At 36.6% G+C, this 26,862-nt stretch overlaps 1 protein-coding gene across 13 annotated transcripts in view; it reads left to right on the top strand.

Annotated features, from left to right (window-relative positions):
• LOC115850047 (microtubule-associated protein 9) overlaps positions 1-26,862 on the top strand; it is a 71,249-nt gene that overhangs the window by 31,949 nt on the left and 12,438 nt on the right. For 5 of the 13 annotated variants that reach the window (XM_070045599.1, XM_070045596.1, XM_060299601.2 and 2 more), the window contains 11 exons: positions 102-498; positions 1,733-1,876; positions 2,743-3,365; positions 5,171-5,303; positions 6,045-6,129; positions 7,210-7,527; positions 13,585-13,814; positions 21,424-21,517; positions 23,240-23,475; positions 25,257-25,327; positions 26,345-26,513. In XM_070045599.1, coding sequence (XP_069901700.1) covers positions 5,226-5,303; positions 6,045-6,129; positions 7,210-7,527; positions 13,585-13,814; positions 21,424-21,517; positions 23,240-23,475; positions 25,257-25,327; positions 26,345-26,513 — 1,281 coding nt within the window. In that variant the 5' untranslated portion in view covers positions 102-498; positions 1,733-1,876; positions 2,743-3,365; positions 5,171-5,225. Of the gene's footprint in view, positions 1-101; positions 499-1,732; positions 1,877-2,742; positions 3,366-3,873; positions 5,304-5,831; positions 5,900-6,044; positions 6,130-7,209; positions 7,528-13,584; positions 13,815-21,423; positions 21,518-23,239; positions 23,476-25,256; positions 25,328-26,344; positions 26,514-26,862 lie in introns of those variants that run through there. The other 8 variants (XM_070045598.1, XM_070045597.1, XM_060299602.2 and 5 more) reach the window with 5 other exon arrangements.

Here is a 26,862-nt window from a genome sequence, read left to right as displayed (position 1 = left end):
CTTCATTTAGCTGGAGATGCAAGAATATTGCTGAGCTCAGGAACAATTCACGAAGTCCTACTTCCTTTGGGAATGATTTGTTTTGTTTTGTTTTTTTACAGAAAAAGTACATCATGCCTGAAATTCCTTTCCTCTCGCTTTCAGAAGACACATAGGATTACTGCACAGAACACAAGCCTGTTTAGGCAGTGGAAGTGCTTTCTCTCCAACTCACCTTTGCACCTCTTAGCTGAAGGCAGTTGTAAACTAACATGGGGAAAAAAATCGCCCTGTAGGTACTTGTTTGAATTACAGCTTCTGAGTTCGAATTATGAGGAATCATGCTTCTCCTGCTGTATTCATGTATGTCTGCTTAACAGCCCCAAAATACATACTGCTATATTTGACTAAAGATGGCCAGTGTAGTTCGTCATGTTTGTCTTTCTTCAAGATTCTGATATTCACCTTCTATAAGCTTCTTGCTGTTCTTCTCCCACAAATCGGCCCTGGTATTGATTGGTAAGTGCACTTGAATCTGGACTCTTTCTCCTATCCTCTGCCAACACAGGCATTCAATGTTTAATGCAAATATAATCTTTATCAATTGACACCCAGAGGGATTTGCTTTTGTAGCATACTTCTCAAGATGTTAGACACGTGCTGTATGTTTTCAACCAGCGCTGCCTGTGAGTACAAGATCAATTTTCTCTAACTGCCCGTCAGAAGACTTAACAATTTGCCTGTTCTTGTGAAGGCAGGGAAATTTTGAAGAAGAGTCACTTTTCATTTGCTTCTTGATCTGGAAGTGGAGCTTCTCACTCCCCTCCTTGCCCCTCAGATAGAACAGTGTTAGCCTCCATATTCATAGACCATTTCCTCTGCTTAAAATCCCTCCTTATCTCCTAAATTCATTAATCAACTTGAATTCACTTTCTCTGGGAAAACTCTTTAGAACCTCCAGGAAGAATTTTTCTCTCTTCAGAGCTTCTTACTTTGTATTCCTATAGAGAAATTCTCACAGTGTACAGTCATTATGTGTTTACCCAGCCTTCCAGCTCTCTCTAGTCTACAGGATCCCCAGGCAGGGACGTAGTCTGCTTTACCCTTGGAACTCACCAAATCTGACCCAAAATGTTATGGGTATACTTACTTATTGAATGAATGAATGAAGGCAAAGTTTGGAAATGAAAAGAGTAGTAAACTCAAAAAAGTTTGCTAGGCAAATACTTCTGTGGTCAAATACATATTAGAAAAGTGAAACATAGAGAAAATATTACATAAGCTACTGAAATTTTGTGTGTTGGAGTGTTTTCATTTTCTTGAGTATCCATGAGCTTTTATAGGAATGTTTCAAAAATTATTTTTCAGCTTTAAATGCTATTTGTTTATTCTTGATTTATTCATTCATTCAACAGTTATTTATTGCAAACTATACATCAGAAAACATCATGCTATTAATTCAGGTTTATATAATGTTATTATTAACATTATTATACTGAAGCTACCTGAAAATATTAATAAAATGCATAATATTCTTCTGCTTAACATAATTGTGCCTTAGGGCTTGTGAGAAATTAACTAGTTCAGGTTAACTGTCTTATTTACTATAGCTACGTATGGCATAGCTTTTATATCCTGTATTAATTATTTTGAATTAAGTTAAAAATAAAATCTAGTGGGTTCTGTAAAAAAAGATAGACTCTTTCCTTAAAGCTCTTTTTATTAATATCTTTTTGAATTTTATTTTCTTAAGCCGTATCTAAGTGAAAACTATATTAGCCAAATGGATGAAAAAATGAACAGAGCATTTTGAATGAATATAACTATTTCAACATAAGCAAATTAGTACTTCACATATAAGGAAAATGTGGACATTGTCCTTTCCTTGTGGACACAGGTACTATGATGGAATCATACTTGTTGATTAATAACTTATATGGGTCAGAAAGTTAACAGTATGTGGTGAATGAAAAATCTTTGATGCAGACATCCAAAAATGTTTGAAAACATCAAAGTTAAGCAAATGTTGATCAAACTGAGTTTTTCAAACAAGGACAAGTTGCGCATAAACTGAATGTAGTATTTAAAAAATTACACTGCACATATTGTTAAAAGCATAGGCTGTTTTTTTACACTAAATTTCGTATTTCTTGTTATGCACATTTGGTTTTTCAACACATTGATTTATTAAACTTATATCTCAATGTGATTTGTTTATAAATAATTGTTGAACAAGTGAAAATAAATTTCAGAGTCAGGGGAAAAATACTGGGAACAAGTTTAATTACTTGTCAGTGAATAATAACTGCATTCAGACAATTTAGGATTGAGCTTCTTTTAAATTAAAAAAAAGTAGAAATCCTTGTTATTTTAAAGTCTTTAAAGAAAAGTATTTGTTTAAGGATTACCTATCCTAATTAAGTGGTGTTGATTTTGGTTACCTTATCAGCACACAGTCCTCTGCCTATTAGATCATTTTGTGGACTGGTTTGATTTTAGCCAGATTATCCACTGAGTACATATACAAAGCGGAGAACTTTACATTAAAGAAACACTTGGAATGGGTTTTCAGCTGTGTCGACAAGGGATGACTTCTATCCAGGCCCTTTGTGGCTGAGTTGCACAAAGAGAGTATCTAACATTGACAGAATGCAATCCCAGGCACTCTTCCAAGTATTCCATCTGCATGATTTCATTCAGTACTGACAGCAACGCTATTAAGGTGGCTATTAATATTATTATCTTTATTTATTTATTTTACAGAAGAGGAAACTGGGGTGTACAGACGTTAACTTGCACGATGTCACACGGACAGAGGGAGGTGCACCAGGATTCAAACGCGCAGTTTGACTCCTGAGCCTGCAAACGTCTCTGTCTTGCTATTCTGTCCCATCTGTCAGTGCACTAGTCCGTTAGTACACTCCTGCGATTCACAGAACTTAATGTCTGTAACAACTGTGGCAAAACGAACGATGGATGTGCTTTGTGCGGCTGAAGATCCTAACTCCACTGACAAGCGCCAGCTCTCAGCTCGCAGGTGGGAGCTGGACAGGTCCTGTCTCTTAGGTAATGACTGAAGCACAGGCGGCCTATAAAGCACCCTTCTCCCCAGACCTACAGGGCTGATGTCATTTCCTTCGTCTGGGCGGTCGCACCAGTGACACGGCGGGCTGTAGGGCGGTGTTAGGTACCCGAGAGACCTGCGGCGCGGTATGTCACTTCCTCCCGGAGACGCTGTTTCCTAGCAACCGCTTCCCACCTGCGTTCTTAGTACCGCCTCCTCGCTCGCTGCAGAGTTGGTCTCAGAGAGCAGCCAGGCGCAGGCCCAGGAGAGGGGCCAACAGCTGGTTCCTCCGGTCGCGGGGAGACATCCGCAGAAATGCAGAGTGAGTACAGACCGCGGGACTTGGGGGTTGTGGAGAATCGGGGAGGAGGCGGCGCTCGGCTGTGCACCGACGGGTGCTTGGTCGGCGACACGGGGCAGAGCGGGCAGGGACAGGGGGCCATCTGGCCGGGCCGGAGCAGTCCCCCGCCCCGCGCTGCTGAGGGCGGCGGGGAGGGTGAGCAGCCTCTGCCTGGAACACTAGAAACGTCCACAGGACCATTTAACAGAGATTTTAATGCAGTCCATCGCAGAAGCTTCCTTTTTTTTTTTTTTTTTCCCTCGGTACGCGGACCTCTCACTGTTGTGGCCTCTCCCGTTGCGGAGCACAGGCTCCAGACGCGCAGGCTCAGCGGCCATGGCTCACGGGCCCAGCTGCTCCGCGGCATGTGGGATCTTTCCGGACCAGGGCACGAACCCGTGTCCCCTGCATCGGCAGGCGGACTCTCAACCACTGCGCTACCAGGGAAGCCCTTTTTGTTTTATCTAATAGTATTTCAACACTTGTGAGAGGGAAGAGTGGCTGGAAAAATATCGCTATTTACGATCTTTTTCTTTCCCAGCACTGTATGTAAACTTTTTTTAAAAAATGGTGATGTTCTTAGTTATGTACACTAATTCCCCTACCTATGAACCTTCAAGTTGCGAACTTTAAAAGATTCGAACCTGCGTTCTCACGTCCAATCACGTACGTTAGTTCACGTGTATGGTGTACACTGTCACGTGTGTGCGTCCTCTACAAGTGGTTGTACTTTTGTGTACTTTACTGTACAGTACTGTATAGGGCACAGTAGTTCGGTATCTTTATTTCAAGCCCAGGATGCCCGGAAGCAAGAGGGTAGATAGAATTGAATGCAGCCAGGAAGCAGAACATGTGCCATCAACGTCAGGCATGAGTGAAATTGCAGCTTGCCCTCCGTCTCCTATTGCTGACAATCCTTCAACTCTGCCATCTCCCACCTCCTCTCCCTCCTCCAGTCAGTAACTCTTCTTGCCTGTTCACCTGATGCCGGCGCCTATATGCTAGTTGTTGTACTGTACTACGGTTGGGTACCTAGGCTAAATTTGTTGGACTTACGAACAAATTGGATTTACAAACACAATCTCGGAATGGAACTCATTGGTATGTAGGGGACTTCTGTACTTCAGGGGTCCCCAACCCCAGGCCGCAGACCCCTGTTAGGAACCAGGAACCGGACTGCACAGCAGTGGGTGAACGGCGGGCGAGTGAGCGAAGCTTCATCTGCCGCCCCCCGTCGCTCCCCATCGCTTGCATTACCGCCCGAACAATTCCCCCCACCCACCATCTGTGGAAAAATTGTCTTCCACGAAACTGGTCCCTGGTGCCAAAAAGGTTGGGGAACGTTGCTGTACTTTATGCTGACAGTCGTCTTCTTGGTAGCCTTTTAAATAAGTATGGCTGTTTTGTAGGCTATATTATACTTTTTGAATGGAAGAGAGGTGAAAAAGTTTCTATTTTAATTGGCAACAACCTATTGCACTCATTATTTAAATGAGTGCAATAATTGTAAAACTTATTTAGGGTAATAAAATAATTGTAGAAATATTTTTGGATAACTTCAGTTTGAATTTTATTTTTCTGAAAACAAGTTTGATAGTAGAATTTGCTTTTTCTTTACAAAAACTCTGTTTATTACTCTGCTACTTAAAAGTGAAGATACAGCTCAATGTTCATATGATGCTTTTCTGGTTTTTGTTTGGCTTTGGGGGCAGGGAGGGAGTACTAAGTGTAGTAATGGAAATTTTCAAGCATGCAAAAAAGTCTGATTTGTTTTTTATATATTTCAGCCACCATCAGAGGTTGAATTATCCCTATCATTTGTTAGCCATTTTATAAAATTAGATGATGTCTGATGAAGTTTTTAGCACAACTTTGGCATATACAAAGAGTCCAAAAGTCACCAAAAGAACTACTTTCCAGGTAAAGTATTTTTATTTTGAATAATTTTAAAAGGTAAACACTGTATTGGGAATATTGGACTTGAAAATGCTTCTGTTCAATACAACAGTCCTATGTAAAGCTGGAGTAAATCTATGTTTCTTTTGAAATTTTTCAGATGATTGTATTTGGGCTCCAGTATTACCAACTCTTCTTTGTGTCTTTAAGACCACCAAACTAAACTCAATACTAGATTCTTAGTATATTAAAAGTTAAATTAGCTTTTAAAAGTTGAATAGCAGTTTCTAATTGCCATTTTCATATAAAAAATGTTTCCCTCCCCCCCGGTGTAACATTGTAACATTTAGGCTTTCTCTGTCCAGTCACTACAATTTTGAACTCAGCCTCTAAATTTGCAGTATTGATTACATCTGTTAACAGCAATACGCTGAAACAAAAGATCATAAAGAATACCAGTTTCTTCCATAATGCCAATTTATAATGAACCCTAAGTTGAGTCCTTCGATTCATTTGCTTGGTGTTGTCTGTCTTCTTTAATTTAACCCAAAGGTCCATGAGGAAAGGAATTGTCTGTGATGTTCTGCATTGAGTCTTAAGGGTTGGGTGCATGGCATAAGGTAGGCTTTCAGTGAATATCTGTTAAATGAATGAAACCTAAGTTTTAAGGCAGTTATTAATCAAGCATTATTTGTTTAAAGAATTAATTCAATATATGAGACCTCCACATTTGGGTAGAAATTGATTTCAGTTATCTCATTTCAGGATGAACTAATAAAAGCAATTACAGCTCGCTCAGCCAGACAAAGAAGTTCTGAATACTCAGATGACTTTGACAGTGATGAGATTGGTATGTGAGAACATGGGAAAGTAAACCACTTCTCTTATTTTTGCTTCTTTAGTTAGGTTTAGCCCAACCCTGCAAAAAAATCACTATGTTAAAATAATACCTATGAATTCACAGGTTTTAGATCTCCAACTTTTTAATGAATAAAAAGCCACTCTTAATTTTAAAGAAGTTGTATGATTGTCCTTGGTTTTTTTCTGAATGTATGTATGAAAATAAAATTTAACTGACAGCAGATTTGCTTGTTTGTGGTAAACCATATTGGAGATAACAAGTTCATCTTTAAGGTCAACCCTATGAGGTAATAACTAGGGCCCATAGAACTAAACTTTGTGCACGTTAGGATCACTTTTATAATGCTTTTTATAAATCAAGGGTTTTTTGGCTATGAAAGGGAATCAGTTTAAAAAACCCAATATATCAGTATTGTATGGTTAATTTGGTTTCTTTTGATTATGTAAAATATTAATATTTTACATTTCAGGATAAACATACAAAATTCTAAACTTGAAATTCAGTGTTTTATACTTTCAGTGAATAACTCTCAATGTTCTCTGTAAAAGTAATCAGAACAATAGTTAAATCATTGCTTTATAGTTCGGTTAAGCATTCTTTATTATTCTTCTCATAGTAAAATCTAATACTGTGGTATGGATGGAATTGCATTTCCAAAATTTTTATGAAAAAACATTATTAGCAAATTCTTCCATTTACAAATATTGTTGGTTTTATGAAGTTTTTGATAAACAAAAGAAAAGCTTTACAGTCCAAAATCTAATTTAAATGTCCCTGGCTGATTATTACTTTGAAGAAATTTTGAAGGAGTTTTCTCAGAGCAAGCACAGTGCTTGGCTTGACAAACTATTCATACTCGATAAGTATGTTTTGAATAAATTAATGAAACTGAAATTTTTATTTTACTAATGCCAATAAAACCTGCCAAAGTTCGCTGTTTTTTAGGGCTGCAAATCTATTCACAGTTGTAAATTCATTTCCAGTCTTTAAGGTAATCTTTTTGATTGATGTAATCTTTAAAACTTTAAAATACACTATTGAAAATATTTTTTCTCTTCTGTTTTTCAGTTTCCTTAGGTGATTTTTCTGACACCTCAGTAGATGAAAATTCAGTTAAGAAAAAGATTAATGATTTTCATATATCAGATGATGAAGAAAAGAATTCTCCGAAACTGTCTTTTTTGAAAACCAAGAAATCAATCAATGGTGTGAGGAAAGATGAGCCAGTAGTCTCTATCAAAAATGATGAGATGGCACCTGATGGTGGTAAAGGCATGATTGTAAATCCCTTATCTGAATCTCAAAATAAACAACAAGAAGTTGAAAAAGAGAAAATTAAAATGGAAACGAAACCTAGAATTCTTCTAATCAAAAGCGCATCTTCAGGTAATTTGTTAGGTTACTGTAATTGCATTTCTTGAAAATTTATTTTAAGATAATCACAAAATACTTTTATATGGTAGCTAATAGATTTTTTAAATTATTTATTTATTTATTTATTATTTATATTTGGCTGCGTTGGGTCTTCCTTGCCGCTCACAGGCTTTCTCTAGTTGTGGAGAGCAGGGGCTACTCTTCGTTGCAGTGCACAGGCTTCTCATTGCAGTGGCTTCTCTTGTTGTGGAGCATGGGCTCTAGGCGTGCAGGCTTCAGTAGTTGTGCTGCATGGGTTCAGTAGCTGTGGTTCACGGGCTTTAGAGCACAGGCTCAGTAGTTGTGGTGCATGGGCTTAGTTGCTCCGTGGCATGTGGGATCTTCCCAGACCAGGGATTGAACCCGTGTCCCCCACATTGGCAGGCGGATTCTTAACCACTGCATATGGTGGCTAGTAGATATTTAAGAAAAAAAAATCAGACTTAACCTTTCAATTTTACAGATATAAATAAAAATAATAGAACTGTAGAGAAAAACCATAATTCTGATGTCCAGTTGTACGTTCAGTTTTATATCTCTGCTAGTGCCTGATAGCTGGCCAAAGTACCTTCAGTTATCCACAGCTGTGGCTCCAAAGCTCCTGGGTCCAACCGTGCTTAGGCCTGTGAGCTCCAATTTTGTTTTTAGCAGTGGAACTACAATGGAATCCTTTCTAATCCATTTCACACTCCAGACATCAGGGTTATAGCAGCATTGGGGCTAGTCCTTAAAACAATAATCATTTCCATACAGCCATTTGCCAGAATATTTGTTTGGCATTTGTATATTTGAAGGGGGTGGTGGGGGCAGGTGTTGTTGCTGTCATTGTTTAAGCCTCCAGATTTTCCTTAAGAAAAGAGAATCTCCATTTGGTTTCTCTGTTCCTCAGGAAAATCCACTAAAACTCAATTTTCTGTGGGGATGTTCCTGGTGTGATTACAGTAGTTTCTTCACAGTTCTACTGAGCTCTGTGCATAGTGCAGCAGAGATGGAGTGAAGCAGGCACCAACTGCTGTGACATCCCCTGGGCTGTCACGCAGAAACAAGGGCATAGAAGTTTAAGGATTTGGAGTCTTCCAGTCTTTTTATGTTCTATAGAAAAAATAGTAGTTGATGCTAACCTTCACAAAAACCTCTTTCCTTCATATCATCATTAAATATGGTACTGGTAAGTATTTCATACTTTACATAATAGCACTGGTAACCTTAGGCAAAGCTATATTTCAGACACTCCTTTTTCCACCCCCACAATTCCATCCACTTTCAAATGAGGAGAAGATAAAGCAAGCAGGGATACTAGGGGAAAAGCTACTGCAAGTTAATTATGTGTGACCTCAGCCGTAGGGTAAGCCTCACTGTCTTCATGAGGAGGGGGAGGAAACCTGCTCTCCTTTCCTACAGAATTGTTTTAAGAATCTACTGAAGTATGTCTCAAACTATAAACTTCTACAAAAGTGTAAGCACAAGGCCTAATGAAACACAATTAACTTGCTAAAATGTACCTTCCCAGTGTACTGAGTAAAATCAAAAATGGAGAGAAGGGAAATGTAATCAAAGAGTGAATAATCCATTACATCACCATTTCCCAAAGTATGTTCCACAGTTTATTCATTGGTATTGAGGGGAAAACACAGAGTTATAGGAATTTTAAACCAATTTCTTTATGAACTTCTTGGAACTGTTAATAAAGACATATGCACGGTGAATCTTCAAGAAAGAATATGCAGTGTTTCCTAGTCTTAGTTGAGTTTAAAAACCTATTTTTATGGATTACGTTTATCCTATTTGTCCTGATTCTAAAAAGCTTTTCATTAGGTTAATAAGAAAATGTGAGCATGTTATAGAAGCTAAAAATTAGTCTGATATAGATAGAAGTACATAATTAGAACTTTATGGTAGATAATCAGCAATAATCCACCCATTTAATATCTTTTTTAAAACCTGTGACAAATTAAAATAACTAGAGAAATACTGTATTTTGACCACAAGATAGCTCAGGATTCTAAATGTGCAATACTGTATTTTTAAACAATCATTAACCATTTGCAATTCAGTATATGTAGGATAAAAAAATTACCAAAACAAGTAATCATTTACATTTGATTGTAAAATAAAACATTTTGATAATGTATAGATGTATTTTTTTTTTCTTTCTGAAAACTTGATGATGCTTCTGGAAGTGGAATTTTGGTATAAAATATATTAAAATCATTATTCCTAGGTTATTCAAGTTGAAGAAAAAACTTGAGGCTGCTGGTTAGTGCCTGGCATGTAGAATTCGTTAAGTATTTGAATGTTTAAATGAATAATTCATTCATTAAAGAAGGAAAGTGGTTAATGAGCTTAGCTTTATTCTTCTCTAAATTTTTAGACTTTTTTTTCTTATAGAGTTTAGAACTTAATATTTTTAATGTGGTGAGATATTGCTGAGTATCACTTAATGCTTTCTAAAAATATTAGAACCTGAAAGTTTCCTTTGTTCTTGCTTGTCTGCTGTAACTAGTACAATAATCAAACTCTTTCACTTTTATCAGGTAGTGGTCACATTGGTAGTGATTGTAGAAAGTAATTTTTACAGGTTATGCTGTTTTTATTTTAACTTTAAAGCAGGAGAACCTTGACTACATTAGCATTGGAGTCTGGGTGCTCCTGCTTTAATCCCACAAACTAGAGTTTATGACTATGGGCACATGAGCTCTTTGTTCCTCATTTTATTTACCTGTAAAAGGGAGACAGTATTTGAACCACCACTAGGGGTTTGAGGCAATTAAGTTAAATTCATGTATTTGAAGTGCTTAGAGCAATCTTGGCATAAATTAAGTACTCTATAAATGCTTTTACTATTCATTTTATTATTCAGCATTTGTTCATAAGCAGATCATCTTATTTATCCCACATATTTATTGTGGGTACGATATGTTTCACTGTTACAAGCACTGTGATAGTAGCTATCACTGTGGCATTACAAAGACTTAGTACCAATCCTCCAATACTGTCTTAGGCCGTTCGGGCTGCTGTAACTGAATACCACAGACTGGGTAGATTATCACCAACAGAAACCTATTTCTTACAGTTCTGGAGGCTGGAAGTCTGAAATCACAGGGCTCACATGGTTGGATAGGGCCCTCTTCCGGGTTGCAGGCTTCTCATTGTATCTTTATGTGGTGCAAAGGGCAAAGGAACTTTGTAGAGCATTATTTTAAGGGCATTAATCCCATTCATGAAGATTTTACCCTCATGACTTAATCACCTTCCAAAGACCTCACCTCCTAATACGTCACTTTTGGGGTTAAGATTTCAACATAAGAATTGGGTGGAGACACAAACATTCAGACCATAGCAAAGACTTTACAATTTGGTGGGAAGGTGTATAAAAGGTATAGTAAGAACACAGGAAAGTGGGCATCTAAATTTACCTGAGGGCATCAGGGAAGGCTTCCTAGAGGAGCTGGTGTCAATAGCTATAACTGACAAATAATAATACCTGTAGTCAGGACTCTCAGATGCAAATGACCCAATTCAAACATCAGTGGAAAGAGTTTATCACTGTGTTGAGCATGGATGTCAGAAGTCCTTGCTTTAGGTGTGATTAAGTGTAGAGAATCGGTATTTCTATATCATCAGGATTCTCTCTTTTTACTTTTGTCCTCCCTCCCTGACCCTCTCATTCTCTCCTCCTGCACTGTCACTGCCCCATTAATTCCATCCCTTGGTCCATTTTTCTGTCATTTGGTTTCTTTGTCTCAGACAGCCCTTCACTTGGCAGCAGAGAATGCCACTAGTGGTCTCTAAATCACATCCTTCCAGCTCCATGGCCTTAAAGGCATATCCACCAACTCCAAGTAGAAAAATCCTGACCTCCTGACTGCCTGCTGTGGTCAGGGGAAATGAAGTTTCTGTGATAAGCTGCACAGGAAGGAGAGGGCTACATCACATGCCCATCATTCTCACTGAGGTATGGAGGAGGTATTTATTAACCCACAGAATCACATGGATAGAAAGGAGGAGAGGCTACCCAAAAAGAAAACAGGAGTGGTGGACAAACCAGAACAGGAAATGTCTATACAATCATTGATATTCATTGAGCACTTCCCATGTGTCAGGCACTGTGTTGTGTGCTTTGTATGTATTATCTTACTCAAGTCCCATGAGAACTTTAGCAAATCTTAGCTAATTCTACCTATAGGAAAACTGGAGTGTGTGACGGTTATCTGATTCGTGTAAGTTTACAATGCTAATAAGTGTCAGAACAAGATTCAAATATGAAATATCTGAAATAGGCAACCCCATACAGAGAGTGGGTAGAATGGTGGTTATGAGGGGCTGGAGGGAGAGAGAAATGGGAGTTGCTAGTCAACAGATGTAAAGTTTCAGTTATGCAAGATGAATAAGTTTTAGAGCTCTGCCTTTGGCATTGTGCCTTTAGTTAATAATACTGTAATATGCACTTGAAAATTTGTTAAGAGGGTGGCTCTCCTATTAAGTGTTATTACCACAATAAAAAAAATGACTCAAAACCAGGCATTATACAATATTCTGCTTAAACTGAGGTTCCAAAGACAGGCAAGCATTTTTCAGGAGGAGAAACAGGAAGTGGACATCCTAGGCAGAGGGAGAGCTTGGGTGGCAAGCTCTGGTGGCAGGAGGCATGTGGCACAGCTGCAGAAGGACAGTGAGCCCAGCATTTCAGGACAGATTACTAAGTGGGTGTGTCAGTGATGAGGCAGCACAGGTAGCCAGAGACAAAACCATGAAACATTTTATATTGTTCAGAGGCAATGAGCTTTTTATTCTGTAAGACTGGCTGATGGGGAGCCATTGAAAAATTTTGTGGAGAGGAGTGATGTGATCTGATTTGTGTTTTATAAATATCACTGAGGCAGTGATCTAGGCAAGAGTGGGTGAGGAACTGAGAGTGGGGATGTAGAAAGTGGGATAAATGAGAGAGAAATTTAGCAAGTAGAATGGATAGGGTATTGTGATTCTTTGGATTTTGAGGGAGGAATCTAAGATGACTCTTGGATTTTGGATTGGACATTTGACCAGAGTTTAGGACATACCTAAAATTGGTAATGAAACATTTATAGTGGTTCCAATTACCTATGGTTGTAGAATCTTCTAGCAGGATTTATAACTCGACTTATAGATAAAAAGGATAAAGGTATTAATTAGTTCAGTTTTGAAGTTTCATCAGAAGAATACATTGGTAGAACAATGGAGAGATGGATATGTATAACAGGTAAAATTTAGGGAAAAGTTCATGGAAAATGTTTCTTATCATGTTTTGAGGGCTGGAAGTATACCAGCATTAGATTATTGTTTTAAACTTAGAAGTGATGAAATAGTAACTGAGAAATTTTAATAACTGCTGGAGAGGTTTTATGGACTCAGAGAACAGCAGCTCACAAGTTATCCAGTTGTCTGTTCCTCCTTCCAGGGATATTTGGCTCTTCTACTCCCTGTACTGACATCATCTTTATACATGTAACAGCACTTACCTTTGTCTTATAATTTTGTTTGTTTAGAATCGTCTCCTTTCCCAACCTCTAAAATCCTTGGACAGGGCCATTGCCAGTGTCTTGATTCTGAGGTCCATTAATGTGAGTGATGTGTATGGGGCCTGGCAGCAAATACTCAATAAAGGTTTTGATGGATGAACTGCCTCATTTTATAAAGCCTGAAACTGAAGCAGTTTGGTTTTGTTTGTTAAAAAAAAATTTTTTTTAATACTATGAGAGTTGATGAGTTTACTCACAAAAGTGAAGTATACTAGTTACTTCCAGGATGGCAGCCATTAAAAAAAAAATTATTTGATTATGAACTATCACCTACTTGTACTTTCTGGAGTTCTTTGTAGAGAAGGGTGTGGGCTTCTTCTAGACTCTCCAGGATAGAAAGCCAAGGTGCTTGGGCACAGGAGGGAAGTGTGGTGACACCTGCGGTGTAGGAGAAGCCATAGTCATTTTAAAAATGTATTTTTTAGTGTATTAAATTTTATTTAATGCATTAAAACATTGTATTTTTCTGCAGAAAATAACAGCAGCCTTGAAGAAGACAACCACTTTAAGCCTTCACCTCGGCCAAGGAGCATGTTGAAAAAGCACAGCCACAGGGAGGAGAAAGACAGGCTAGGAGAAGACAAAGACACTGCCCTCCATGAAGAATTAGAGGCATATTCTGCACCTTCATTCCTCCCAAGGCTGAATGGCAGACAACCAGAAGCTGAGAAAAATGCATTCTCTGAAAACCTTGACCCTGAGGTTAGCGCTACTGCTAAACTGTGTTTCTAATTCAGGTTTTTGCATCTGATTATGAGAAAAAGAATACTTGTGTGTGAGCGTGCATGTGTGTATGTGTTACATGATTCCTTCAGCAATTGATAAGGAAATAATTTTAAGTTTTTAAAAATATATTTTATTGGATCTAAAACTCAATTGTAAGATACAGCAAAAATACAGCATTATTTTATGTACTGCTAAGAAAGAAGAAAACTGCTAAACTGTAACATACGATGCATCCAATTTCAGAGAAAGTAAAATGTGAAAAAAACTTGCCTTTTTGAATCTATGCAACACTTTAATTGCAAGAGTTTTTATTTACATATCTTTGAATTGTATAATTTATGGCCAATGTCATTTTATTCATTTGGTTTTAATCACTCAACAAATGTATACTGAATGTTCACGGCACAGTCCTGTATTTTTTGGGATATACCAGAAGGGATGTAGATGTGATCCTTCAGGACTTCATCAGGAGTTTACTGTGTATTGTTATTAGGGAAGAACACTTGGCCGCCTGTCTTTACATTTCACTATGGTTAGAGAAGTTCCACCTCACATTTCAGAAGGGATAAGTATGGGAAGAACATTCCTACTCCACAATCTGCTTGAGCAGATCAGAGAAAAGGAACTAAACAGTACTGGCTAACCTTCTTTCTTCTTCTCCTGACTCCTCTGTGTTACTGATGTGAGAAAAAATCTGCTCCCTGGGAGGTGGTACAAAGGCAGACAGAGGAAGTCCTTTGTATCACAACTAAACAGAAGAATCTCTCCAATTCAGGTCAGAAGTATGAGCACAGTAGGCTCTGATTCCACTCTTATCCTGCAGGTTAGCTTTACCAGAAAAGCTGGCAATTTGATATAAGTCTGCCTGACTTCAATGTGCTATGTCCTAATTTGTTCTGAAAGTCAGGTGAAGAGAGGGTGTTATCAAAACCAAACAATTATTTTATGTTTAATAAAATCATCTGGTCAAGTGGATATTGTGTTAATTCACTGTAGCTGCTGTAACAAATTGCCACAAACTAGATGACTTAAAACAACAGAGGTTCTCTCAGTTCTGGAGGTCAGAAATCCAATATCAGGGTGTGAACAGGGCTATGTTCCCTCTGAAGGCTCTAGGGAAGAATCCGTCTTTGCTTCTTCCAGTTTCTGGTGGTTGTCAGAAATCTTTGGTGGTCCTTGGCTTGTAGCTGCGTCACTCCAGTCCTTGCCTCCATCAACCCATGGTCTTCTTCCCTGGGTCTCTGTGTCTTCCCTCACTTTTGTCTAAAACAAGACACCAGTCATTGATTTAGGGTCTGCCCTACTCCAGTAGATTCTCATCTTAACTAATTCCATCTGCAAACACCTTATTTTCAAATAAGATCACATTCGGAGATTTGGGGTAGACATGAATTTTGAGGGAACACTATTCAAACTGGTAGTGATACCTAACTTTAATTGCTCTTTGTGATGTATTCTATATCCCTTGATTAAAGAAAAAAGTATTCCTAAACTTTTTAAAGTAACATATATTATGACAGAAAATTTAATTGAAAAATATCTACCCATAATCCCATCACCTAATGACAACTATATTCATTATTCTTACTCCACTTTTGGGCTGTTTTTCTATACTTGTTTTTAAAATATTTGTCATCTTAACATTCACAATGTTTTGTATCATGCTTTTTGGTTTAATCTCTTAACATTAGGTCATGACGTGTTTCCATGTTGCTGGGTGATCTTGAGACTATGTTCACCTTAATGACTATAACATAACCCATATTGTAGAGCTATTATCTTTGTTGGGTATTTTAGATACTTCTGTTTTTAATAGTCTGAATTTTCCTTATTCCTCATTATAAAATTTTCCTGACCATGCTCTGAATCTTCTTTAAGCCCACATTTTCAGGGATTTCCCATTTATTTTTTGTCCAACCCTTCTCTCTCCTATGTCTATAATCTTTGGCTCCGGAAGAGTCTATTTTCATCCACATTCAACTATGCTGAAGCCTCTTTAACTTTGTATAAGCTTTCACATGACACTGCACTTCTCTCCCTATTGCCTTACCTTCCTGCAAATGTCACAGCTGGGTATCGAAAGGGTGACATTTTCTTTCTCGATACAACCTCACTTCCCACCTTTCATTTGTGTGTGCGTGTGTATGATGATATATATCTATGTTTATATGTTAAATTAACTCATTATTCCTGGGATAAAATCTAGTCCATCATAGTACACTATTTTTGTGTGGGATTTGATTTTTTAATATTTTGTTAAGACTTCTACATCAATATTTATGGAAGTTGACTATAATTTTTTCCTTATAATGTTGTTATCAGGTGTGAGTATCCTATGAATTGGGGAATGTCTCTTCCTCATTTATTTTCTAAAAGTTTGGTATGAAACCAAAAGTTTAGTATCATTTTCCCCTTAATTGAGAGAATTCACCAGCGAAATTATCTGGGCCTAGAATTTTCTTTGTGGAGAGATCTTTGACACTAAGTTTGATTTTTTTTGGGGGGGGATAAATATTTGGTATCCAGATTTTCTCATCAGTTTGGTAATTTATGTCTATTTAGAAATTTATCCACTTTATCTGAGATGTTGAATTTATAAAGTTGGTTGTGATATTCCCTTATCCTTTTGATGACAGTAAAATTATCATGACATTCCATCTTTCATTTCTAATATGTAGTTTGTGTTTTCTGTCTCTCGTTAAATTTTGATAGGCATTGCTCAGTTCTGTTAAAACTTTAACTCTGTTAAAAGAACCAGTGTTGGCTTTGTTAGCTTCCTCTGTTGTTTGTTTCCAATTTCATTGATTTTCACTCTTTATTATTTCTTTCTTTTATTTTCTTTGGGTTTAATTTGCTGACCTTTAAGTTAGAAAATGTGTCCATCCATTTTAAGCTTTTCATCCTTTCTATCAAAACCTTTGAAAACTATAAATTTTCCTCTAATGCACTGATTAGCAGCACTCAATTTTTTTTTTTTAACATCTTTATTGGGGTGTAATTGCTTTACAATGGTGTGTTAGTTTCTGCTGTATAACAAAGTGAATCAGTTATACATATACATATGTTCCCATATCTCTTCCCTCTTGCGTCTCCCTCCCTCCCACCCTCCCTATCCCACCCCTCCAGGCTGTCACAAAGCACCAAGCCAATCTCCCTGTGCCATGCGGCTGCTTCCAACTAGCTATCTACCTTACTACGTTTGTTAGTGTGTATATGTCCATGACTCTCTCTCACCCTGTCACAGCTCACCCTTCCCCCTCCCCATAACCTCAAGTCCGTTCTCTAGGAGGTCTGCGTCTTTATTCCTGCCTTACCCCTAGGTTCTTCATGACATTTTTTTTTCTTAAATTCCATATATATGTGTTAGCATACGGTATTTGTCTTTCTCTTTCTGACTTACTTCACTCTGTATGACAGACTCTAGGTCCAACCACCTCATTACAAATAGCTCAATTTCGTTTCTTTTTATGGCTGAGTAATATTCCATTGTATATATGTGCCACATCTTCTTTATCCATTCATCTGATGATGGGCACTTAGGTTGTTTCCATCTCCGGGCTATTGTAAATAGAGAGCAGCACTCAATTTTTTTGATGCCATTTATTTTCATTATCATTCCTTTAAATACATTTTCTAATTTTCCTTGTGATCTCTTTTTTGGCCAAATGGTTATTTTATGGTGAATGATTTTATTTCCACATATTAGATCTTCTCTAGATATATTCTTGCATAAATTTATAATTTAATTTTATTATGATCAAAGAATATATTTTATATGAATTCACATTTTTTTTAATTGTTGGGTTTTTTTTTTTATGGCCCAGACTAAGTGTGTCTTGTGAAAGGTTTCATTTGTATTAACAAAGAATGTGTGTTCTGCAGGTGTTAGATATAACGTTCTGTAATTTCAGTTTGGTCAAGATGGTTGGTAGTGTCATTCAGATCTTCTCCTTTCTTACTGAATTTTTGTCTAGTTGATTTGCCATGTACTAAATAGAGTGTGTTAAAATCTCCAATTATGTTTGTGAATTTCTCTGTACTTCCTTTTTGTTCTGTCAGCATTTCATGACTCTGTAATTAAACACATACACATTCATCATTATTAGTTCTTGACCCTATTTAGCCCTATGAAATTTTTGTATCTCTGGTAATGCTTCATATCTTGCAGTTTGTTTTGCCTGACATTTCAACATTTCAGTATTTGCATGGTATAACTTTTTCCATAATTTTCCTTTCAAACAATCTTTTTCTTTAAATGACTCTTGTAATAGCAGTTTGGTATTACTTTTTTATCAAGTCTGACAATCTGCTTTTTAATTGCGATCTACTTATGAATCCATTATTCCATTTATGAGTATTTAGTCCATATACTTTTTTTAATAAATTTATTTATTTTATTTTTGGCTGCATTGGGTCTTCATTGCTTGCACGGGCTTTCTCTAGTTATGGCAAGCAGGGGGCTACCCTTTGTTGTGGTGTGCGGGCTTCTCATCATGATGGCTTCTCTTGTTGTGGAGCACGGGCTCTAGGTGCACAGGCTTCAGTAGTTGTGGCTCTCGGGCTCAGCAATTGTGGCTCACGGGCTCTAGAGCACAGGCTCAGTAGTTGTGGCTCACGGGCTTAGTTGCTCCATGGCATGTGGGATCTTCCCAGACCTGGGCTTGAACCCGTGTCCCCTGCATTGGCAGGTGGATTCTTAACCAATGCGCCACCAGGGAAATCCAGTCCATATACATTTAATGTAAGTACACTTAGGGCCAATTTGTTGCTGTTTTTTTTCTATTTATTTTATCTATTTTTTTAAAATTGAAGTTGTTCCTCTATAACTTCTTTCTTGCCTTTTTATTCAGAGTTAATCACGTAGGTTTTAGTTTTCCATTAGTTTTCTCTGTTGCCTTTTGACTATACCTATTTGCGTTATATTTTTAGTAGTTGTCTTATGGATTACAAAATGCATCTATAAATGATCACAATACAGTTGACACTGTATTGTTTCACATTTAAAATAGAAACCTTGTAACAGTATAGTTCCATATACTCCCTCATCCATCATGCTGTTGATGTCATGTATATTATACCTACATATGATATAATTTCCACAACACAGAGTTATAACGTTTCTTTAAAGAGCCTTTTAAACTTTTTTTCTTAGACTTTTTTTTTTTTTTTTTTGTGGTACACGGGCCTCTCACTGTTGTGGCCTCTCCCGTTGCGGAGCACAGGCTCCGGTCGCGCAGGCTCAAGTCGCCATGTTTCACGGGCCCAACTGCTCCGTGGCATGTGGGATCTTCCCGGACCGGGGCATGAACCCGTGTCCCCTGCATCGGCAGGCAGACTCTCAACCACTGCACCACCAGGGAAGCCCTGTCTTAGACTTTTAAAGAACTAAAAGAAGAAAAGAATAAACATTTATAGTTTTCTTAGATATATATACCATTTCTAGGGATCTTCATTTCTTCCTATAGATCCAGATTACCTTCTAGTGTTATTTCCCTTCAATCTTAAGAACTTATTTTTGCATTTCTTGGTTTGCCAGTGATCGATTCTCTCAGTCTTTTCTTATGTAAAACATATTCACTTTATCTTCATTTTTGAAGGATGGCTTAGTTGAATATACACTTCTTGGCTGACAGTTTCCTTCTTCTATCCCCAGCTCTTTATAGGTTTCCATTGTTCCTGGCCTCTATTATTTCTGTTACGAAATCAGCAAAAATTTATTTTGCTATCCTCATTATACAATGTTTTGTTTTTTTCTGGCAGCTTTCAGAATTATTTTCAAGGTTTAGTCTTTTTTCTTTGAATTACCACAATTTGACTATGAGGTACTTAGGTGTGGTTTTCTTTATATTTATCCTGCTTGGGTTTTGTCAAGATTTCAGGATTTGTAAACTGATATTTTCCATGCAGATGGGAAGTTAAAATTTTTTTCTGTTTTATTTTCCTCCCTCTTGTTTGTAATTACATGCGCATTGAAATTTTTGATATGTCTCACTGATCTCTAAATTTCTTTCATGTTTCTTTAATCTTTTTTCCCTTTGTTTTTTTAGATTGAGTAAGTTGTATTGTTCTGTCTTCAAGTTCACTGCCTTTTTCTACCATTCCTGATCTGCTGTTAAGTCTATCAGTGATTTTTTTTTTAATTTTAGTAGTGTTCAACTCTAGAATTTGCATTAGTATTTTTTGTATTTTCTGTATCTAATAATAAGGTACCCTATCTATTCAGCCACTATGTATATATCTCCTCCTAAGTGCTTGAACATATTTATAATCCCTACTTTAAAGTTCTTGTTTGCTAATTGCAACATCTAGGTCATCTCTGGCTTGGTTACTATAGACTGCTTTTGTTGTGTTTGTTTTCATGGGTATGTGTCACCATTTTTTTTTTTTACTTATTAACATTTTGATTGACTACTGAACATTATGAATGATATGTTGTAGAGATTCTGGATTCTGTTATGTTCCTCTGAACATGTGCTCCAGCACAAAGATATTATGGCTAGACAAATTCCCAGCTCTGTCTCCCTTGCCATGGACATTGACTGAAATCTCTGCTTAGATTTTTCACTTTCTAGCTACTGTGATTTTACAGGACCCTCTGAGGTCTTTCCCATGCCATGCATAGATGATCCAAGTGTTTGAGGTGGATTTATATGCAGATATTGGGGTTCATGCCTTCTGCAGCTCTTCTCCAAATTTATTGCCTGATCTTCTAGTCCTAAACTCTATCTTCTGACCCCTCAAGCCAGCTTAGTAATGCTGCAGCCTTCTACTAAGCTGCACAGTTGGGGGAATTTCCTCAGGAAAAAGGCTACTAACTTGTAAGTCTCCTTGGGTAAATCTTCCCTTCTCAGGGTAGACTCCAGTGTTTGAGCCCTTCTGCCATCTGCCCAGATGGTTTCTCTCTATTGCTTTTGACATATAATTTTCTTTGTAAATATTATGGGAAAGAAAATTAAAATTTATTATCTATGCAACAAAATCAAACTTCTTACATTATAATATCATCACCTTTAGACTAGAGTATTATTCTATAAAGAGATGTTTAATTTATACACAAATATAATTACTTCATTTCATATATAATAATTATTTTAATTCAGATATAGGAATTTTGAGGAAAACTAAAGTGTATGAAATCTATGTAGTTTTTTATCTAAAATATTTGGAAGTAACTGTCTACTTGGTTTTATAAATTGCTTTCATTTGGTCAACAAGTAATATTTGTTTGAAACTAAGGGTTTTTACCTACTATTTCCTTTATACTTTATAGGAAAATATATACTTAGAGAAAAACATGTCAAATATTTACCTTAAATATTTCTGAGATTTGATTTTAGAGCAGTAGGAGTTTTGAAAACATAGAGGTTTCAGTTAAAGAACTGGAATAGCTCTTAGTGACCTATTGATGATCAAGATATAAAGGCTTGAAAGTAAAGCATATTATAACCTCCTTTGACTTACTTTTGGTGTTTAGCAGAAAACTAATAATGCAGATTTCAGAGTTATGAAGTAGTTTTAATAATCCTATTGCCCCCCACAAATCTTGAGAAATAAACTTACTAGTAAATACATTTTCTTTAAACAGGATGCATGGTTAACAAGTCTATCATCATCATCCCTTAAAGAAAGTCTCGGAAATTCCTCTTCACCAGTATCTGGGGAAAAATCCTCCATCACAGGTGATTATATCAAATTATTCTACCTTATTTTATTTATGAACTCTGTATTGCTTAGAATGCTATTTGTAAAAGAAATAATACTTTACACAGTTATAGGAACAATATATGTTTGTGTTTGCCTGAGTTTTAATCCCCAAAACACAATTTATTAACCATGTGATTGTAGATGCAGAACTTCATCTGTCAATGCCTCAATCCCCCAAGTTATAATAAGACCAATCTCATAAGGCTATTGTGAAAATTAAGTGATACTATGCATTTTAGCCACTAACTCAATTCCTGGCACAAGTAGAGTATTCACTAAATGTGAGCTATTATTATGTAGGCGTTGCTGCAATAGTCAGCATAATGGTTAGGTGAACTTTTAGAGTGAGACTAAGCTGGATTTGAATCTAGGTACAACTACATGAGAAAGTAACTAACCTTTCTGGCCCTGTATGTTGCTCTTCAAAATGGGCTTAATAAGAGTAGGGTGGTTGTGAGAATTAAATTAGTTTTAATACATGTAAAGCATGTAGAACAGAACCATCGTTAGCACATAGTAAGTGCTATGAGTAGTTAAAGTGAGTATGAGTAGTTAACATTGTTTCTTTCCTTAGTCTTATGACATATAACTTAATGAGAGCTAAAGGCATAGCTGTTTTTAAGACTGGGATGTATAACTTATATTTATTAAGTGCTTACTATGTAGTATAACTTTTGTCATATTATGGATGAGAAAAACTGAAGTGCAAAGATATTGGGAAACATACCCGAGGTCAGTGATGGAGCCATAATTTGAATCTTTTGCTCCAAAGTCCTTGTTCTTTTCACTGAGTACTTTGATTAGCAGCTCTAAAGAATCCATTAATGATACTTTGAATCATGAGTAGTCTCCAAATATGAATGTACAACTGGAATTATAAAGTGATATTATATCTAGCTTACCTAGATATAAAATGAGTTCCCCAGAAATGGCTGGAATGAAAGCCTCATAATTAAAACTTTGACAGTAAAGATACAGGTTGGCCAGTAGGTGGATCCTGGTAGAACTGAAAGTTGGTGATCAACGCAGAAAGCACTGATTTTCTGTTGAACATTCTAAAGTGTGGTAGAATCAGAATAATAGAAGCAATTCTGTAAAAGCAAAACTGAATCCTCCATGCCAGAGCTTAAGCCTGTCCCTTGAGCACTGAGAGGGTAAATACTAGGCCTTCCTTTCCTGCCCTTTTGGTATCAGAGGCAACACTGCATCTTAGTGGAGTAAAACTCTAAAGGATGGCTTTATTCTCTGTGTTGTGGCCTCTTCTAGAACTGCATTGATTCTTGGTCCTCTCTACACCTGTACAATACTATAAGTGCATTGCTAGTAACTGTAGTATCTTAGAAATCTGTGCCTCTTGCTCCAGCTAAGAAACACAGGCTTTTGAATAGAATAGATACTGCCATTTCACTTACTTGGTTTATACACCAACAAGGGCTTGTGGCATGTCTATGGTTTAGGGTTGTTATTCCATTTTCTAAGGTGTGTCAAATGCTTTAGTAGATTTAGTAGCCATTTTTTCTTTTGTAGCTCACTTGGGAAAAAAGTTTATTCAAGTTGAATATGATAGTTTTCTCCATTTATTATTTTGCAAGAAAGAGATTATAGACAGTTTTCATTTAGCAGAAAGCAAATGAATCTGTTATCCACCTTATTAATTCAGAAGGGAGATTTAGTTCTGTTACTCTGTCACAAAATAGATCAGAATGAAGAATGCACTGAAAACCATAGTTCCTTGAAATCAGTTGAAAATGAAGAGAACTCAGTTTTGATAGACTTTGTTACTACACTTGAGAAACCCAAGGAAAGTCAAGTGACTACTGATGACCTTGAAGAAGAAAAGGAGAAAGCTGAACTGATTATGAATGGTAACTTAACAGTTGATGATCCACCACTGTTTCAACTTCAGAGTATCTTATGCACTGAGTCTGCAAAGGTATTTATATAAAATTGTACCTTCTATACTACAGCTTAAAATTCAAAATAGAACTTTTAAATATTTTATCTTCCATGTTAGGTACATCTGAATTATTCGTGGAAATAATGGTATTATACTGTCAAGTGATTCTTATTCAATAGAATTTTAACTTCAGGGAAGGTTTGCAGTGAAAATAATAAAACCCAACATTTCATTAAAAGTTAACAGAAGTATATGATCATAATATATTTTTAAATGTTTCAGAAATACATACCCAGAAGTGGGTATGTTTCTGTAGGTCTTCATGTTATAAAAATGCAGCTGTCTGGAATAATTTCTAAGGTTTTGAGTTAGTGAAGGATATTCCTTTGGATATCATTTTAAAATATTTTATAAATTTTAATGAAAATCTTTAAGAAAAGTTTATTAGCATCCATACTTATTTAAATGGATGGACAGGATCATTATCAGGAATATTATTATTATTACCTTGAGAACCAGATTTGTGATATGTAGGATTACTTGTCCCTACACTACGTTGCACCAGAGTACTATACTGTTAAAATTTATGGGGAGCATTTTTAGTCTTTATTTCTCCTAAATTTTCTTTTTTGTGTGTGTGGTATGCGGGTCTCTCACTGTTGTGGCCTCTCCCGTTGCAGAGCACAGGCTCCGGACGCGCAGGCTCAGTGGCCATGGCTCATGGCCTAGCCGCTCCATGGCATGTGGGATCTTCCCGGACCGGGACACGAACCCGTGTCCCCTGCATCGGCAGGCGGGCTCTCAACCACTGTGCCACCAGGGAAGCCCTATTTCTCCTAAATTTTCTTTATGCAGTTTCTTCTGCAGTTAATTGGTGGCTATGTATACTTATTACTAGGGAAGATAACAGCTGAAAACTTGTGGTTGAACAGGACTTTTATAAACAGAGTATTAAATTTTTATTAAATTTTATGGAGAAGGTTCATTAAGCCACATTCCAGGTATATTGTCCTTAACCAGTTTCCTTACGAAAAAGCTCTAATGCCAAGTTAGGGATGTGTTTACATCTGCTCTCACTTTAGTGTTAGCACCCATCTGTCCGTGTAAAGTAGAAAAGTTATTCCTTAAAAGGAAGAAGGGTATTCTGGAATTTATAGACAGGTCTTAGAAATGTTTAACAGAGGTAATTCTAAATTAGAACAGGTGATTTATATATAACAAGTAAGATTATAGCATATTTCTTTTGAATGAATCCTTGGCTTTATTCTTACTCTCTACTGAGTGATCTGAAGTCTGATTAATCATTCCCCTCTAAGGTCTCTTTGTTGGATTCTCCCCATGGAGTAAAAAGCAGACTCCTCACCACTGGAGATCTTATACGATTCTTCCCAGACCTTATACTCCTCAGCTTTCCCTGCCATTCACTGTGCTTCAGCATCTTTCACCTTTTTTGGTTTCTCAAAATTATCAAGCTCTCCATAGAACATCATGTGGCCCTTTGTTATTCATCATTTATCTGAGCTCTGATGTCGAGCCTTCAGGGAGGCCTTCCCTGACCAAATTCATTATTGTGGCTCGTCAACTCCACTCTGTCACTGTCACTGGACCCTAGTTTATCTCCTTCGTGAGTGACATTAGTTTACGTGTTTATTGCCAGTCAACCTCCCTAAAATGTAATATCCTTGTTTGTTCCTGGTGCCAGCTATACTTGACACATAGTAGATGCTTAAAAAACATCGATTTACTGGAAGATTGGCCTCTAAGTCTAACTGATCGATACAGTGAGTAATCCATCTTTGGCTTTTTCTATTTAATAGAAAATAATCCAAGATAGAAATATGAAGAATAAAAAGTCAACAAATAATAGAGCATCCAATGCATCTGGCAGGTAATAAAGTTATCATTTTCCATCAGTTATGGGTTTACATTCCAAGAAAACTAGTTTTAGTTTAACTTCTGTACAGTAAATTTCATTTGGTGTTACTTAATTTTCTTCATATGAGAAGAATGAAGTAGTTACTTCATGGTAAATCCCCCTAGTTGAATATATTCATTTATAAAAAGGAATTGATTAAGGATCCTCTATGTTCTACATTGCTCCTGGGATATAGTTTCTTTCTCCTGTTTTTCCTGAGACAGAAGATATACAGTGGTAATAAAGCTGAAGTCCAGCATTCACCTTCTCTATTAAATGTCTTTGTCCAACACATGAAAAATTGTACTTTAAACTTAGAGGTTCTATGGACTAAGTTGGTTTATTAAAATGATAAGAATTCATAAATGCTATTCAAAACCTTCTGAATCTTTTAAATTATCATTAGTCAAATGGAACAGGGGTCAGCAAACATTTTCTGTAAATTCGTGAGTTAGGACATATGTCAGGTCTTGTAGGCCATATGGTCTCTGTTGTAACTACCCAGTTCTGCTATTGTAGCAGGGAAGACACTGTTGGCATTATGCAAATAAATGAAAAAGCCAGGGTGCAATAAACTTTATATACCAGAATAGATGGGGGGCCAGATTTTCCCACCAACCCTGAAATAGAGGTTACTAGTCTAACTTTATATTTAAGATGGTTTATGTAGCAAAATAACATAAGAAACTATTAAAACCTACTTATTAATATTGTCTTTTCCCATGTAACTTGAGTCCATGTTTGTTAAAAATGTTTTAATTACAAAACCTTAAAAGAAAAATTGCATTGAAGCTATATAACTTTAAGTAATAAAATTTAAATTAGGTTGAATAGGGGTCTTTGTATACTAAGAACACATCATTTTCAAAGTAATTATAATTTATTAAATTATAATGTAGTTTTCAAATATAGTATTTGCAAAATCTAATGAATCTGTCTCTACCAAGTGGAGTTGTAATAGTTTATCTTGATTCATTTGGATCTTTTCAGATTAGTGACCTCTGAGTTCTTAAGGAAACCTGGTTCTCTAAGGAGAACTCCATTGACAGTTCCCACTTCTCACTATTTAGGGACTTTGAGAGTCTTGGACCAAAAGCCCTCACAGAAACAGAGTACAAAACCTGCCAGAGCAGATAACATAAGGGCAGCTATTTATCAGGTAAAAAGGAAAATATTTTTTTAAAAAATTAGAAGAATTAATCACTTACATAAGGTTTATCAGGAAGTAAAATGACCCTGTCAGAGATGATGATTTAATGTTTAATTTATTTCCTTTATAATACCTGAGCAATCCAAAGCTTTTTTTTTATATATGTATACTAAATTATCTCCTTCTAGGCTTTGTTTAACTGATCTTAGTTGTTTTTAAAGAAAGAGAATATGCCATGGCAATTGATAAAAATACAGCAAAAGCAAAATGTAGTTGAGGTACACCTATGTTCTATACTTTTTCTCCTTTAAGTTTATATAGTTATGAACAAAAAGGGTTTTAATTTTTTTTTCTTTCC

This window comes from Globicephala melas, chromosome 5, assembly GCF_963455315.2.
Source record: "Globicephala melas chromosome 5, mGloMel1.2, whole genome shotgun sequence".
Taxonomy (NCBI): domain Eukaryota; kingdom Metazoa; phylum Chordata; class Mammalia; order Artiodactyla; family Delphinidae; genus Globicephala; species Globicephala melas.
Note: the sequence above shows the minus strand (reverse complement) of the source record. Positions and strands in the feature narration are given on the sequence as shown.